At 37.8% G+C, this 17,729-nt stretch overlaps 1 protein-coding gene across 11 annotated transcripts in view; it reads right to left on the bottom strand.

Annotated features, from left to right (window-relative positions):
• Nucleotides 1–17,729, bottom strand: part of PRKCSH (PRKCSH beta subunit of glucosidase II) — a 45,593-nt gene that overhangs the window by 15,829 nt on the left and 12,035 nt on the right. For 7 of the 11 annotated variants that reach the window (XM_026679613.2, XM_087957063.1, XM_087957060.1 and 4 more), the window contains 5 exons: nucleotides 16,845–16,929; nucleotides 16,072–16,150; nucleotides 14,573–14,659; nucleotides 13,440–13,598; nucleotides 11,097–11,193 (listed from right to left, as the gene is read on the bottom strand). In XM_026679613.2, the coding sequence (XP_026535398.1) occupies nucleotides 11,097–11,193; nucleotides 13,440–13,598; nucleotides 14,573–14,659; nucleotides 16,072–16,150; nucleotides 16,845–16,929 (507 nt within the window). The remainder of the gene's footprint in view (nucleotides 1–11,096; nucleotides 11,194–13,439; nucleotides 13,599–14,572; nucleotides 14,660–16,071; nucleotides 16,151–16,844; nucleotides 16,930–17,729) is intronic. The other 4 variants (XM_087957066.1, XM_026679616.2, XM_087957064.1 and 1 more) reach the window with 1 other exon arrangement.

Below are 17,729 nucleotides of genomic sequence, written 5' to 3' on the forward strand. Positions count from 1 at the left end.
AAATACCACCCATCTCATGGTTCAGGCGACTGATAATTAAACTTGAAAGTTGGATGGTAATACAAAAAACAAAACTAAAAAAAATAACAGATTAGAGAAATGGACTGAAAGCAACAGAAGGAAATGTGAAAGAAAGCCCTCCACTAAGGAAACAAAAATCAAATGCACATATATAGGGTGGAGATACCAGCTTGATTGTGGTACTTCTGAGAAAGGTCTTCCTATACCCATTTACTGAAAACTGAACATGAGTCAGCACTGTGAGATGGTTGTAAAAAAATGATAAATTTAAATTTCTTCAACCAAAGTACAGCTTCCAGGCAACAGCTGATTTTTTCCTTTTATTCTCTAATACTGTGTCCAGTGCTAGACCTCCCAAATTGAAGGAAAGATGGAAACTGAAAAAGCTCAGAGAAGGCCAACAAAAATCATCAAAATGTAAAAGATGTGAAGTTTAGTTTATTTTGATCATAGACCCAAACAAATACAGGCATCCTCGACTTACTACTACAATTGGGACTGGAACCTCCAGTCCACTAAACAATGTAGTTTCTAAGTGAGTTATACCTGATTTTATTATCTTTTTTGCCATGGCTATAAAGTAAATCAAGCAGTCGTTAAATGAATCCAATTTCCTCATTGATTTTGCTTGTTGGAAGCTCCCTGGCAAGGTAGCGAATGGTGATCACATGGCCACAGAGACATTGTGCCAATTGCAAGTGTGAGGACTACTTGTAGGTCACTTCTTTCAGCATAATTGTAATTTTGAATGATTGTTAAACAAATGATTGTAAGTTGAGGACTATCTGTATTGACACATCAAAACTGAATATAACCAAAGTAATACACTAGAAGTTATATTAAATTATATTAATAAAAAACAACACATGGCTACTCTCACTTGAAGCAACTGTTCATAGCCAATAAAGAGAGTCTTCTTATACTTCCTGAGATCTCCACCTCCACCTCCTCCAGCTAATAGGAAGATGAGATAGTCATCTCCAGTCCTGTAATATGATGGTGTAATTTGGGAAATATATATGCAGCCTGATTATCTCCATAAAAGAACGCACAGCAGTATCACCAACAGCTTTGATTTCCTTTTCACCAAATGGTCTTTAGAAATGTTGCAAACTTGGACTTCTGGAGGAGGTATGATGTCTCTGTGAAAGTGGAGCGGAGGACTATAGCACAAAGATCAAGGAACCAGTGAGTAGATTGGTGTCTTGGAACTTTACTGGTTAAGGAAAGAACAGGAGATTGTCTACATGTGCTCTGGACAGCTGCTCTTCATGAGGAGACTGCAGTACAGGGATTGTCCACAGGTTTGAATGACAGGAGATGAAAGGATAGACCAGTGATGGCAAACCATTTGGGTACTGAGTGCCCAAAGTGAGAGTGCGTGTATACCCAAAATACAAGCCTCCCCGCACATGTGCTTGCGTGGCAGAGACCCGAAGATCAGCTGGACAGCGGGAGGCGCGCATGCATGCATGGAGCTGAGCCGGGGTGACAGTACGTATGCCCACAGAGAGGGCTCTGCGTGTCACCTGTGGCACGCATGCCATAGATTTGCCACCATTGGGATAGACCATCTTTGTCAGCCTCAAGAGATACTCATCCCTAACTATCAAGATATCTTCACCCCTAATTATTGCTTATTTGTTGCTATGCTCTTTACCTCTCTTTCGGCTGTCATGAAAGCGGTGGAGGGGGGAATCTTGGAGGGGAAGAAGGCAGGAGGTGTTTTGCATTCCTTTGCTGGGTTAAGAAGGGGAGGGGGGATTCTTTGTTTTAACTTTTCATTTCTTCACTAGCCTCTGTCCTTTTTTCTGCGCAACTGCGAACTTTTATCAAAATATGTCAAGGTCACTGACAGTAGCCTCATCATCACCTAGAGATGACCACATGATCCTATTCAGACGTTTTAATTGGAAGAATCATTTGATCTCTGGAGGGGGGGAGCAATTCTATCCCTTTGTATATGCATTTTACCGCTAATATTTCAGTTTCGAATTGATTCTGTTGCTACCATTCAATTTCCAGTAAAAGAATAATTCTGCTCTACACCATGGAGTCTGAGTATTTCTTTCTTGGGATTTAGAAGGAGCACAGTCTGACATTATTCCGAAACTGAAATATTGGCGGGTAAATTGGCGGGCAAAAATAGCCATGCCCATCACCAACCTCCTGAAGACAAAGGGGGAAGTGAAACCAAAACCCAGCCAACCGTTGAACTGGTCCATGGAATGCCTCAATACAACAGTATCCGAAAAGAAGTGGTAAGACCAATCGTGTCCACTACACAGTTGGCTGCTCCCGTAGTTACCAGAGCACAAAAAAGGGACCAGGAGAGAGATCTGTCCACTGACTTGATGGAACGATTTAAGGAGGCTTTGAAAACAGATGAGTGGTTTCTAGCAAATGCGAATAATTGCACCATTCGAGATGGTCTAGCCTGGATAGGTGCAAAATTGTATGTACCTCAAATCCTGAGAACCCAAGTTTTACAACAAACTCATGATTCTAAAGCGGCTGGTCATTTTGGGTTTGTGAAGACTCTACATTTGGTGAAACGACAGTTCTGGTGGCCTTCGCTGAAAAAGGACATTGAGACTTATGTGGCGAGCTGTCCAGTTTGTGCTTCAGCAAAAAGGCCTCCTGGCAAACCGCCAGGTTTGTTGCAGAATGTGGCCAGCCAACTGCACCTTGGAAGGAAATTTCCATGGACTTTATAGTAGATCTACCCGAGAGTGTTGGACACACTGTCATTTGGGTAGTGACTGATTTGTTTTCCAAACAAGCCCATTTCATCCCTTGCTCCAAGATTCCTTCAGCGAAATCATTGGCCAGAATGTTCATTATACATGTCTACAGGTTGCACGGCGTTCCTGAGCGTGTAGTTTCTGATCGGGGGTCCAATTTACCTCGAACTTTTGGAGGGAATTCTTGAAGTTAATAGGCTCCACCCAGAGCCTAAGCTCCGCTCATCACCCCCAAACTAATGGAGCCTGTGAGAGGACAAACAGGGTGTTAGAACAATACCTCAGATGTTATTTAAACTATCAGCAAGACAATTGGGTGGATTTACTGCCTTTTGCGGAGGTGGCATATAATAACTCTGTACACAGTAGTACGGGGTTTACTCCTTTCAAAGTAGCCACGGGACAAGATTTTGTGCCCATACCTGAACTGCCTCGAGAAAAACCCAATGTCCAATCGTTGGACGACTGGATATCTAAACTTCAACTAAATTGGCCGGTCGCTCGCAAAGCTCTGGACGAGGCACACCAATCTCATAAGAAATTTGCTGACAGAAAGCGAGCCCCACAGATGTTGTATAAGGTGGGCGATAAAGTTTTCCTCTCAACCAAATATTTGCAGACTACCCAAAAATCGAAGAAGTTGGGTCCTAAGTATGTGGGACCTTTTCCCATTGAGAGGATTGTAAATCCGGTGACTGTTCAACTGACTTTACCAAAGACTCTTCGTCGTATTCATCCAGTTTTCCATGTCAGTTTGTTGAAACCAGAACATACCAGTACCTTGCGACCGACCCAGTCTGATCCACCCGTACCCTGTTGATCGAGGGGAACAACATTTCGAGATTAAAGAAATTCTAGATTCTAGGAAATGGAGGGTCGTGTCCAATATCTTGTAGCATGGAAACATTTTCCTCCTTCCTATGCTGAATGGGTTAATGAGAAAGACATTAGGGCCCCTTAATTGCTTAAGGACTTTTATGCCAAATATCCTGATAAACCATAGAAATGTATGCCAATGTTAATATATGATTGTTTTTTCTTACAGGGACTAATGTCCTTCTTCTAGGGGGTCCGAATGTCAGCCTCAAGAGATACTCATCCCTAACTATCAAGATATCTTCACCCCTAATTATTGCTTATTTGTTGCTATGCTCTTTACCTCTCTTTCGGCTGTCATGAAACGGTGGGAGGGGGGAATCTTGGAGGGGAAGAAGGCAGGAGGTGTTTTGCATTCCTTTGCTGGGTTAAGAAGGGGAGGGGGGATTCTTTGTTTTAACTTTTCATTTCTTCACTAGCCTCTGTCCTTTTTTCTGCGCAACTGCGAACTTTTATCAAAATATGTCAAGGTCACTGACAGTAGCCTCATCATCACCTAGAGATGACCACATGATCCTATTCAGACGTTTTAATTGGAAGAATCATTTGATCTCTGGAGGGGGGGAGCAATTCTATCCCTTTGTATATGCATTTTACCCGCCAATATTTCAGTTTCGGAATTGATTCTGTTGCTACCATTCAATTTCCAGTAAAAGAATAATTCTGCTCTACACCATGGAGTCTGAGTATTTCTTTCTTGGGATTTAGAAGGAGCACAGTCTGACATTCTTGCTGACAATCACACCGGTCTTTTGAAGAACACTAAGTTCACAAACCTTACAGTCTACTCACTTTTGGAATTAATCATATTAAAGCTATTACAGATCTTTGGAATGACAAGTTTGAAAAGTCTTTAGGTGGGTTTTATCTTCAACTCTGAAGATAATTAATTTTCTTAATTAAGAAAAATTAATTATAAGGCTAAAGAATTTGAAATAAACAACAAATAAAAATTTGATTTAAGAAAGTTATAACTGGACTAAGGGTCCACATAAATTTGGAATATTTTACTATAAAATTTTAGAATTAATTATAAAAAATAAAGTTTCTCAGAGGAAACTGACATATTTTGGCTATTCTGGCTATTGCAAGTCACAGCAAAGATAAATGTTGCGATTTTAGAAATGACCTAGAAGGAACAACAGATTCTAAGCAGAAGAGGGAAAAATAGACATCTGTTCTTGATGTCAGTTAATACTGAGACTTACAAAATGACACAAAATGTGATAACACGGGAAAAATTAAAGAAGATCTTTAAAACTGGACCCAGAAATTAGTAACCACAATATCAACAGTCAGTAATGATGTTAGCTTCTATGGATAGATTATGTCCAAAAGATGTTAATGAAGGAATGACAGATGAAGAACACATTTTGACAAGACAAAGTATTGAAAGTGGAACTAGAAATGACAGGCCAAGAGAATGATTTAGAAAAGGACACTAGACTGGATATACAAAAGAAACTGGCTGAGGTTTTAAAAACTAAAAGGGAAATACAAATGATAAACCAAGAAAATGACTTGGAAAATGTTTTCTTACTGAATGTAAAAAAGAGCATTGTTAAAGCCCTGAAGAAATCTGCTATGGGATAAAGAAGAAGAGAAATCAGATCCTATGACAATATTCTACCGTTAAGTAAAAGAAATGAGTAAAAAATTGGTTTATTTGGAACTTCCGGTTTGCTAGCCTTCGGCGGCGGCAGGGATTTGCCACTGTGCGATCCCTGCTGCGTTCACCCAAGGTTCCCCCGATCCATTTGGATCTGGGGATACAGCTGCCCTGTAGAGGCAGCGGAAGATAGGGGATCCGGCAAGGGGTTTGGGGGTGCCGCAAACCCCTCCCCAGCCAGCTAAACTCCCTTTTCCCGAGGCGGAGGAACGGCAGTCAGCAATGGCCGCCACGAAGAAAGCTGCAGCCGGGTAAGCAAGTGCAGGAGGGAGAAAGCTGAAAGAAAAGTGAAAGTTGCTTCTAACTGGGACAAGACGGGAGAAAGTGACTTGGAACCTTGAAAGCTGTTAAGTATCTATTGTTCCTTGCGAGAGTTACAAGCTGCGAATACCTTAAAGGGAAAAGTTTTTTTTTTCTTTGTTCGACTCTCCTTCCTAAAGTGATAGCGGGAAAAAAAATCTTTTTGGCTGTGAGTGGGAAGGGAGAGTGAAAAAAAAATCTGAGCAAAATTTGAAAATAAGGAGAAGATTGCCTAGAATTGCAAAGAGTTTAAAAACTTCCAAAAATATATTTGAAAAGGATTTGTGATTACTTTAACCCCAGAAAGAGAAAGTCAAGAAGAAGAAGGTATCTAAAAGAAACAGTCTGTTTGGATTGTTTGGTGATTTTGGAACCTTTGGAAATTACTTCTGATTAAATCATCTGGGTGGTTGTTTGGAAAAACTTTTCTCTACACAATGGCATCATCTATGGATGAATTGGAACTTATATATCAAAAATTTGAAAGAGAAAAACAAGGAGGGAAGATGGACTTGGCACTATTTTCCAATACTTAGAAATGGCGGTTTATATTTATGTGAAGCAGAATGAGGATAATGGGGACAAAGAAGAAGCCATCTTTGATGAGAAAAGGACTTTGATTGGAGAAGGGAAAAAGCGGAGGTCTTTAAGATCTGGAAAAACAGCCCAAAAAGAGAAGAATAAGGTGAAAAAGGGACATTATGTTAAGAAACAACAGAAAGGGGGAAAGCAGAATAAAAGGGAGGTGGGGAGACAAGGGGTTAAAGAGGACAAGGAGAAAAAGAAGCAAGGGAGAAAGGAAGGGATGAGAAGCCTTAATGGTGGGAGCAAGATATTAAGAAGCAAAAGTTTTTCAGAGATAATGGATAAGTCTTATTGTTAATGGATTCTAGAAAGGTACATAAGATTGCATTTTTATATCTGTATTTAGAAGTAATTATAGAAAATTAGAAATAATATGTAGTTTAAAATGTGATAAAATATTTAACATAAACAAGTGAAATTTTTGTTAAGAAAAAGGGAGTACTGTAATGAAATATGATTCAAGATTGTGATGGGAACATTTCAATGAAATATTGAGCTATAATATGTGATGTGGGGGGGAATAATTTTGAAAAATAGGGCTCTCATAAAAGCATGTGATTTAATTGAAAAGTGATGAGTTAAACATCTAAGATATGAATGAATATCAATATTAATGAATAGATTTGTATTATTTTTGATAATATAGTATAATTTTAGAATGTACCAGACAGAATCCCAATGTATGTTATGTATTTTATATTAAGTACTATAAATATAGGGGAAAAAGATAAAGGCATCATACTCCATATAGTGTATAGGAGAAGTACTTCTTCTTTTTTTTTAAAGAAGAAAAATAAATGATTGGCTGGAATAGAACAGACAAAGAATAATAAATATTACGATATGAATTGAGAGGAGATAAAAAAAAAAAAAAAAATAAAATTGAGAAAATTTAAAGGAGAGGAGAAGTTATATAGAAAATTGAAAATGTTAAGAAGATATGAAATGGTATGTAAAATGAATATGAAATTGAATTTGTGTCTGTACCAAGAGTTTTAACCGGGATTAAGCAACTTTCAGAAAAGAGATTTTTATATATTTTATGTTTTGTGTTTATGTGTATTTATGTATTGTTTGTCTTGAAAAATAAAACTTGTTTTTTTTTAAAAAAAATTGGTTTATTTGATCAAGGTTTAAATAAGACTTTTTGTTTTTTTTGCAAAGTTCTGGCAACCCTTTATGGACTTTTTGCTGATACCAGGTTTAAAAGGTTAATGTTTTATGAATATGTCTATAGATAAAGTAGGGACGTAATTGTTCAGTGGCTAAGATACTGAGTTGATCAGAAAGGTCGGCAGTTTGGCGGTTCGAATCCCTAGCGCTGCATAAAAGAGCGAGCTCTGTTACTTGTCCCAGCTTCTGCCAACCTAGCAGTTCGAAAGCATTTAAAAATGCAAGTAGAAAAATAGGGACCACTTTGGTGGGAAGGTGACAGTGTTCTTTGCGCTTTCGGCATTTAGTCATGCCGGCCACATAACCATGGAGATGTCTTCGGACAGCGCTGGCTCTTCCGCTTTGTAAAGGAGATGAGCACCACCCCCTAGAGCCAGAAACGACTAGCATGTATGTGCAAGGGGCATCTTTACTTTAGCTTATAGATAAGGTATGGGATATGGTATGAAGAGATATGTGTTTGTAACCTTATATGGGTTAAGGAGTTACTAAATTTGTTTATACTTGTGATGAAGGTTGGAAGTCAATTCTTTATATATTTCTTTTGTTTTATTAATTTCTTTTTCTTACATTTTTATCTTTTTTTCTGTTTTCATCTCTTGTTCTAAACTTAGTTTGCCTTAGTGTTTAATATTGTAATTGAAATTCTTAATAAAAGATATACTTTTATTATGTTGTAAACCTACCCTCCAAAATAGCAGATGGAATGAATAATGCTGGGTATAATAGTAAACAAGTAATGGACAGAGGCAACACAGGGATTGTGGAGCCTGGCTGAAATCATTCTGAAGATCACTATCATGCTGCTTAAATAATTATTTGGTCTGTTCAGAACCACAGCATAAAACCCTGACCATGTCAAATTTAATTTGGATGAAGGTATTATCAAGCAACATTTAATAAGTGCCAGTATATGCCTGTCAATAAGATTTCCAAATTCTGTTCTAAAAATAATCAAAAACTATTTTAAATCCATGAATGCCATGCGCAGAACTGATACTTGTCAATAAGAGGCTGTAAAATAAAGTATTGGTTCATGGCAGATCTCCCCATCCTAAGACAAGATTATAGATTTAGATTCCTTGTTTGGCAAGTATGCTTCCCTGCACCTTCCAGTGCACCAGTTTCTAAAATAAGTGCCTAAATATTAGTAATAAGAACCTGATTAGACAATGGTAGAAGGGTAAGATCTGTTTCCTTTTATGAATATGGAGATAATAACCATTACATTCAGGATGCAGCATATGGTTGTGAACACAAATACTAAAAATAATTAATTCAGGTTACAGGAAGATGCTTTAACATGGGATACCTGTATTAAGGAGGTTGGACTCAGCGGCTTAAATTTCTCCTGCCAACTCCATAGTGCTACTTTCTTAGAGTCCCACTTTTTAGCCATGTACTAAAAGCAACTGCTCATCTCCTTTTAGAGCAGAAGCCTTTTGTTTCTGCTCTAAGCCTCTTTATGACATTTACTAAAACAAAATATGTGCACTGGTATTATCACTGGCAGTTAATTCCATTAGAAGAACTAACAGTCTCAAACTCTCCAATCCCTTTAAAGAGGTTCTATAAAATGTTCATGCAGCTAAATGCATTGACAGCTTACAAACCAAAACAGAAGTTTAAAGTATAGATTTGCCCTGGGGATAGGATAGCATTCATAGATCTAGAGCACAAAATTACAATTTAGTTTTAAGTTCAGAATTCTGTTTCTCAATCAAAAAAAATCTTCATTCTAAAAGCATTTTTAAAAACTCTTACAGATGGCAAAATGTTTTAAAGCAACTTTTCCAGCACAAATAACTGGGGGGGGGGGGGATGTGAGTTGAGTTTGCCTTATTTACAGAACCCCCCCCCACCCATGCAGAATGTGCCTCAACAATCAGCATTGGGCTATCCTTAAAAAAGTAAATTGACAGCTGCCTTTTTGCTGTATAGCATCAAATTTGCTAGATGATCTCATTGAGGAATTTGGGATTATGAAATGCCCAAAAGGACCCCTGCACACACAAATAAACACAGCATGCTACTCTTCAATTAGCAGCCCTCACCAAAAAGGACTTCAACTTTGTTCCTAGTCCAGTACCTTTTCCACTTCATGACACCTAGTTTGAGTGCCAAGAGTTGCAATGGTCACAACTTGCTCAGCAAAAATCATCCTTCAACGTAGTTCCCAGAGTAGCCAAATAACAACTTCCTAGCAAAAACTACTCAGTACAGGGCAGCTTGTGCATGTAAGAGTGCGGAAGCTATCACCTCAGCTCTTACAACATGGCCCAACTATTGCTTAAATGGGGATGCAACCCCTCAAAATATCAGTTGCCAATACCAGGCCATCTGATATTTAATACTGGGCCTATAGAGAGAAACTCCAAAGGACCCAGCAACATCTCTGGAAACATCTCTGATGTAATCATCAATATCAAGGATCTCATAATCAGCATTTAAAACTAAGATATTAACATATTTCCCTTGAACAAAAATAATAATATTTAGAACATAAAATATAGAGTTGGAAGAGACTTTGGAGATCCTCTAGTCCAACCCACTACTTAAGCAGAGGACTTTATACCATTCCAGAAAAACGACTGTCCAGTCTCTTCTTACAAGCAATGATGCAGCACCCTCAACTACTGAAGGTAAGCCAATTGCACTGATTAAATGTTCTGTCAGAAAAATAATTTTCTTAGTTCTATGTTGGATTTCTCTTTAATTATCTTGCAACCATAACTTCCAGACCCCTTATCAACTTTGTTGCTGTTCTCTGAACTCTTTCTAGGATCTCAACATCTTTACTGTATTATGGTGACCAGAACTGGATGCAATATTCCAAGCACGGTCTTACTAGTGCAATATAAAGCGGCACTATCACTTCACATGATGTTGAAACTATCCCTGTTATGTAAATTTATTATTTATTAAATAAAATATATTTGCAAATATACAGATCCACAAGGTGTAAGACAGACATTACTTTGGCTTATAATGACAAATAAATCTGTAAAAAGTCATGTGAGGTATCAGCTACCCCAGGGGTAGTCAACCTTTTTATACCTACCGCCCACTTTTGTATCTCTGTTAGTAGTAAAATTTTCTCTAACCGCCCACCGGTTCCACAGTAATGGTGATTTATAAAATAGGGGACAAAACCCCTACCGCCCACCCTGAAAGCTGGAATGCCCACTAGTGGGCGGTAGGGACCAGGTTGACTACCACTGAGCTACCCCATATTACTCTCTCCAAGATACCATAACCGCAAAGTTGCCAAAACATCACATAAATTCAAAGCCCTGACGCAGTCTTGCCCATAAACATCCTAGCAGGAACAATATAAGCAAACCTGTGAGTTGTAGTCTAATCCCCAGTCCCTGGTGAAATATCATAAGATAATTTATGGCAAATATTTTAATATTTATTTTGAGATGTCCTTATAACTCTTATCCTTATACTCTCTTGATGTTTGAAAATATTTACCATCATTTGGTTACTTGTGTAAAGACAGATTCAGAGTAGACCATTCTGGAGTTTCAGTTTTATATGAGCTATCAAAATTAAGAAATATATGCTGCATTTATAATTGTCATCCTTACCATAAAGTTTTAAGAGAGCAATCATGAACCAGGAGAGTTGTCTCTTTCTTAACCTTCAGATCTATGGACAGAAACCTGCCTCTGCCAGATCCCTCCACAATCCTGTAGTTTGATATAATACTTTCAACAGCCTACCATCAATTAGAGCTTGAGTTGCTTCATCATAAGGAGGCATCTTCTCCATTTCTTCCTCTGCTGCCTTGTCATCTGGTGATGGTTTGGGTGAGGAGACCTATAGAGACATTAAACCAAAAGAATACTATTAGTTCTTTGAAATCCATCAATAACCCTTGTGGAATAATGAGAAGAAAAGCAGAATAAGCTGACTAAAAAGGTTAATTTTACAGATACTGTGTGACCAGAGTTTCCAAAGAAAGTGCATTACCAAATCAGGAAAAGAAAAATAAACCCATGCTAAAGCTAAGAGTGGTGGATCATTTTTTTCTTATTATCATTTGTTCTGCTTCATTGCAGAGACTACTTTTTTGCATTCTGCTTTCTTAATTTACACAGCAATGCCATCACTGCATGGTACAACTAGGGATCTGTTTGTTCAGTCAGCTTGCTGCAGAGCCTGATGCTGTTTCAAGGCCAAGAGTGTGTGGCTGCCCGAGGTCACCCAGCTGGTGTCAATGTCTAAAGGAGAACCTGGGTCTCCATTCTCCCAGTCTGGCACTTTTCCTGGCTCTCATTTATGAATAACTCCATACTAATCACAAAACAATACTCACTCCAAATATTGCCAGTTTCAAATGAGTGAATATATTTCAATAGACATTGTAAAAATGTTTAAATATTGCTTTTTCTACCTGAGAAAAGCATGTTCTTATGCTGGGATGGGCAACCCTCAGAGCTCTTCTGATCAAAACTGCTAAACAATAATGTTAGCAGAGATTCCCACCATTTTGGGTAGGGAAAACTGTGAATTCTGTTGTGCAAGCCCTAAAAAGATGTTACAGTTAAAAAGAAATAAAACCCCCCAAAGTCCTTCCCCAAATCAACTCATTCTTATGTTTGTGATTCTAATCCTCTGCTGTGCTCAGCCTCCCAACTGCAGGATGCACTTGGCCACCAAGGTTGCCCTTCACTGACACAAATGGCATCTTTTAAATCTCTCCTAAATTGTTTAGCATGTAGCAGACAACACAGTTAGTCTAACCGTTTGCAAGACAAGATAATGAATACTGCATGCATAATTCTCTATGAAATATCTGGCTTTACAAAGAAAAAATTATGCAAATAAAGCAAAGCAAAACACAATAAGACGAGGCAGGCATTAGTGACCATCGTATCCCCCCACACACACACACTTTATTTTTAAAGACTTGGAAAGCAAGGCAAGGATCTGGGTAGGATGGGAGATACCACTGAATTATAACTCCTAGCAGCTCCAGATAGCCTGGTCAAAAATATGGGAATTGTAATTCAATAACTTCCAGAGGAAGATATGCTCTTTTTCTAAATATTTGGAGAAGTTCCTAACATTAAAGAAAATATTTATTTTTGCTTAAACCACAAATTACTTCAAATCAGTATGTTTTTATTGAAGCTCAGTATTAGGTAGAGGCAGATCTCGATTAGTGTGGTTAATGAATCCCACGAATGGTCACATTATTCAAATTTGCACTACTCAAAGTGATATTTCTATGGAAAACAGAATTGGTTCCTATGACAGAAATAGGCAATTAAAATTTTAAAACATAAATTTTATGCACTTATTAATGAAACACTGTGTAACAGTAAAAGAGGATAAACCCATATTCATAGTGCATTCTACTGTAGTTCTTCAAAATGAGCGTCTTCATTTTCAAGTTTTTTTTTAACAGAACCTTTCTTTTCCACATTTCATACACAGGTTGATTAGCATCTAAAACCCCAGCTATGCCTGTGATAGCCTGATGTTATGGATTTTGGCTTGCTTTAAATGCAACTTGGCATCAGTTATAATTTACACTGAATCAAATATATTGCATTATTCAAACTCACATTAATCACAATCTGTGTTAATTCTATATAGCCTGAAATGCCCCATTCCCACTGCCTTTAAAAAGAAAACAAACCTGTCCCTACCTGATTTTATCTATCTAAATACAAAATAGGATTGTTTATCATCTAGAAGCCTATGCTTGCAGAATTATTTATGTAATTTGGGATATTAAGCAATTTTGGAAGCTTGAATACATATAAGTGATGTCAGCAAATGTCTGTGATCAGTAAAGTTTCCTCATTATTGATATTTCATAAGATTTGGTCAAAGTTTAGTAAAACATATCTTTCTCCTATTCTCAATACATAATTTACTGATCAGTTCTTCTCAAGTCATACAAACCACCGAGAACTGAATAAATAAAATAAGCAAATCTGCATGCATCTTCCCAGGGAGCACAACTTTATAAACACTATCAAGGTTAGGAATACAATGAGAAACTTCCTTGTAAATTTCATTGATAAACATCATGCAGCAGTTCAATGTTGTACCTTCATCTCTTCATCCAAACTATCATCATCAGTTTCCTCATCTTCCTCATCTTCATCATAGTCCTCTTCAGGTGATAACTGGTCTACCTGGGCATCAGACTGAGTATCAGACTCCTCTTCCACTGGAGTATTTTGTAGAGACTGTACTTCAGCCAAGTTCTGTAAAGAGAAAACTGAGTTCAGCCTAAAACAACTCCTGTTCGTGCACTTGATTACCAACTTAATTTGGCTCTTCAACAACTTGAGAAGCAAGGAAAAATGAGTACTACAGATGTTATTTAGGAATCCTAAATATCAATAATGAGCAAACTTTACCGATAACAGACATTTGCTGACATCACTTATACGTATTCAGAGAAGAGTCTATCTTTCCTCTAAGGCACAGGTGTCAAACTCGTGGCATCACATTGCCATCATGTGACATTTTGGGACATTTTTCCCCTTTGGGGAGCTGGGATGGGTGTGGCCTGTGCATGGCGCATCCGGCCCGCAGGCCGCCAATTTGACACCCCTGCTCTAAGGCTTCATAGAATAGAAAGGTCTTCAGTATTGTCTCTCCATACTATCTTGGCCACATGAAAGACTCTTCTCCATAACCTGACTACATATGTTGCATATGCAATTGAGAGTGAAAGAAATTTGATAGAGGTTTGGATATGGGTCAAAAGAAGTTAAACTGGCATTCAATTCAGTCAGCAATTGGTGGATTCTTCATTTAGCAATGCATTTGTTAAATGTGGAAAGTAAATTTTATCTGAGGTTTTTTTGGCTTTGCTATTTGTCTGTTCCTAATTGTATCATTTTTCTTTGGAATTAACATTTTCAGTCTTTTTTCATCAATTTTAATTGCTGTTTACTACCCTGAGTGCTACATAAGCACTAGGAAGACAGGATATAAATGTATTTCTCTATTAAAGTATCATACTGTGTGGAATAGGCCCACTTCCTAAGGAGACAGCTTAATATTAATGCCTGCCAAGATTTAAAAGTACAATCAATCAATAAAAGATGCCATCCCGAGAATGGGTCTGCCTACTCAGCATGAATCCTGTTATGAAGGAGCAGCTGCTCTAAATATATATTTCAAACTATTCTTCCAGAAGTACTTATTCTCAAGGATTTGAGACACTGACCTCTGTTTTGAACTTCTCCTTGATTGCTGGCCACACAATATCCTGGAAATGGACTCTGTCCACATGCAAGGAGTTACCCAGCAAGGTCTGGAAGAATGAGAGCAGAAGTAAGGCATTGTACAGCGCTCACGAAAGTACTAATACAACTTAGCAAATGCACTTGCAGCTTCTCGGTATGTGGATGAAATTTGCAAGAAGATAACATTTCTCTTAAATACGACAATTACAATAAAGAATATGACTATAGTAATCCTAACGGTCTCCTTCCTTCCTCCCTCCCTTTCTTTCTTTCCTTTGTTTTTTTCTTCCATCCATCTCATATTTGTGATGCTGGGTGGCTTAGGAGTTGAACTTTGAATATTAATATTTAAAATTCTGCACAACTCTTTAAAATTACAACTGTGTTAATATGGCTTTTTCTCTCCCTAGTCTCCAAAGAGAAACTGAAGTAAAAAAAATTGCCTTTCAATAAATGATTCAACACATACAGTTATAACTTCAGAATTTGCTCACATAAATAGCTTGTGTCTAGTGCAAAACAGTATTTCCCAGGTTTTTTTTTTTTAGCTGTGAGAAGCTTTCAATCCACTGTAACTGCTGGAAAAGCAAGATGAATTAGCTTTAAAAATAATGCAGGGAGGAAGAGGTAAAGTATTGTTCCTGGACAACACTGATTATTTATTTATTTATTCATTTATTTATTTATTTGATCAATTTATATAGCTGCCCAACTCATACACAGTGACTCCAGGTAGTATACAGTCTTAATTATAGTTAACAATAGGGAAATGTTTATTCTGCCCTAGACCTTATACTGATGCTATGGGTCAATAGTACTTTGGGTGGAAGAATTGAAAGTAAGTTAATTCTCAGCTTCCATATGAATTTCCATTGTCACATGACTAAAAGATACTTTGGGAAGAGTCTCTGTAGGCATCACTGGAAAAGTATTGTATCACAGAACAGTGAATTTATATTATAGAATCAACATTTTTTTTTACAGCCCCAGGAAATAATATTGCAAAGCACAAACAAAATGTAATTGTAATTTTGGCATAGGAAATGTTCTGCAAATTACATCACCACATGGATGTTAGCCTTGCCTCTTAGATAAATGGCATGTTTCTGCTCTTGACTTTGGAAGATGAACAAACTGGTCATCGATGCAATAAACACTGAATATCCAGTACTTCTTGCCAGGCAACCAGGCACCCATAAAGAGAACTACTAAGAACAAATAGGGCAAGGCACGATGGCAATTGCTGAAAGAGGAATTGGTTAAAGAAAACGACTTAACAGAAATGTCTGCTAAGCCAAGAGCATCTGACCTGATTTGCACCCACAACGTTAGCTTCCCTCCAAATGTAAAGTAATATCCACTCTGATCTTACATGAAAGAGTGACAGAAGAATCACAAGGACTAGAAAATTCTTGAAAGATAGAAGCTCCTGCTTGAGTCAGAAGAGCCTTCCTTGATAGTTCAGTATTTCCTTTCTTACCTGGGCTTCCATTTCTGACAAGGTCCCATCCCCATCAACATCTAGCTCAGGGTGTATCTGAAGCTCTACAACAGATATCCTGGAGAAACAGGAGGCAAATAAGCTAGTTAGAGGGACAGCCAGCTGGCCAAAAATTTGAAACGGGAACTGCCATAATGAAAATAGTTTTTTGGTTTTTATTTTAATCTAAAATAGATGTTTTCAGCAATAATTGGTCTTGAAGATTTACAGCAGGGGTCCCCAACTCTCGGCCACAGCCACTATCAGGCCATGGTCTGTTCAGAATAGAGCTGCACAAACAGTGGGCAAGATCACACGCAGCTCCACTTGTGCAAATGGAGTTGCACATACTTGCGTGCACACCGGCCACTCACATGGAACCATTCCTTCCCCCCTACCTACCCCCACCTCTGGTCCACCAAGCTGGAAAGAATGTGGACCACTAATTTACACCATAAGGCATTTCTGGAAACAGAGTATCTTGCCTCAAAAAGAGGGAAAGAGAGCAATTGAGACTGGATTAGACCATCTACAGACCCTTCTTTCTTGAAAGTAGAAAGATTAGGAAGTGCTCAGTAGTATTTAAAAATTAGAATTATTGCAAGGATTGGTTCACATGACTTAGTTTATTTAAAGAGAAAGCATTCTTTGTGAAAGTGGCAATGGATGCTCCCCAAAGGAATGGTAGAATTGGACACAAGTGGAATAGAATAACTGCTCTTAATCCAAATACCCAAAAATTCCACCATTGAAAAATGTCGTATTAGACTCACATTCCATCTGTGTTATCATCCAATTTATGAAAAGCCTCTTCCGCTTTGGCTTGATCCTGTGCTGCTTTTTCAGCTGCGTTCTTTTCTATTGCAAAGCAGATACATAATTTATTTTAAAGACAACATCTTAGAGTGAGGTACACCACAAAGCAGCCCACTCTGTCTCTGTAGATGATAGCCACAGCTGCCGGTGAAACATCAAGATAACAGAAAACTAGTCCATACCCAAAAGTTCATTACTGCTTGAATTTACAGAATAGCTTTCCAATTTCTAAAACACTACCATTAAGCTATCAAAATATCAGCATCCACCTAAATTCATAATCATTCCCTAAAAAAGGAACTGGCCACTTAGCAACAGTTCAAAGCTTACAACAGACTCCAAAAGGTGACTTATGATTAGATTAGAAATTCTGACATCTCTGCCAAACAATAGATTCACTTTACAACTGGAACGTCACTTAGGGTTGTAAAAAGGTTGTAAAATCATGCACAGTCATCTGCTGAGCTGCTTTATGACTGTTGTGATTTATGACCAAAATTATAAGTTCAATTACAGTTGTAAGTCGAGGACTATCTGTACTTCCATAACAGCTAGAGATATACACTTCATCTTTGCTATTATTTTGAATATTAAGAGGTATCCAAGAACACACATATCACCTGTGTACTATGCAAAATCACAAGAGTCAGAGGTCTGCCCAGCATTTGTTTTTCACTTATCCCTTGCTTAAGTCATGACATAGTAATGTAAAGTCATTTGAGGATTATAAACTTCTCTCCCACAGCCCTGTCAAATCTGAGATGAAAATAGTTGATATAGAAAGTAGAGACCTAAGTATAAAAAATAAATTAAAATGTAACCAATGGTTAATACTGAGTCTA

Source organism: Notechis scutatus, chromosome 2 (assembly GCF_049901735.1).
Source record: "Notechis scutatus isolate UNSWTSFEM ecotype Mainland chromosome 2, rNotScu1.2, whole genome shotgun sequence".
Taxonomy (NCBI): domain Eukaryota; kingdom Metazoa; phylum Chordata; class Lepidosauria; order Squamata; family Elapidae; genus Notechis; species Notechis scutatus.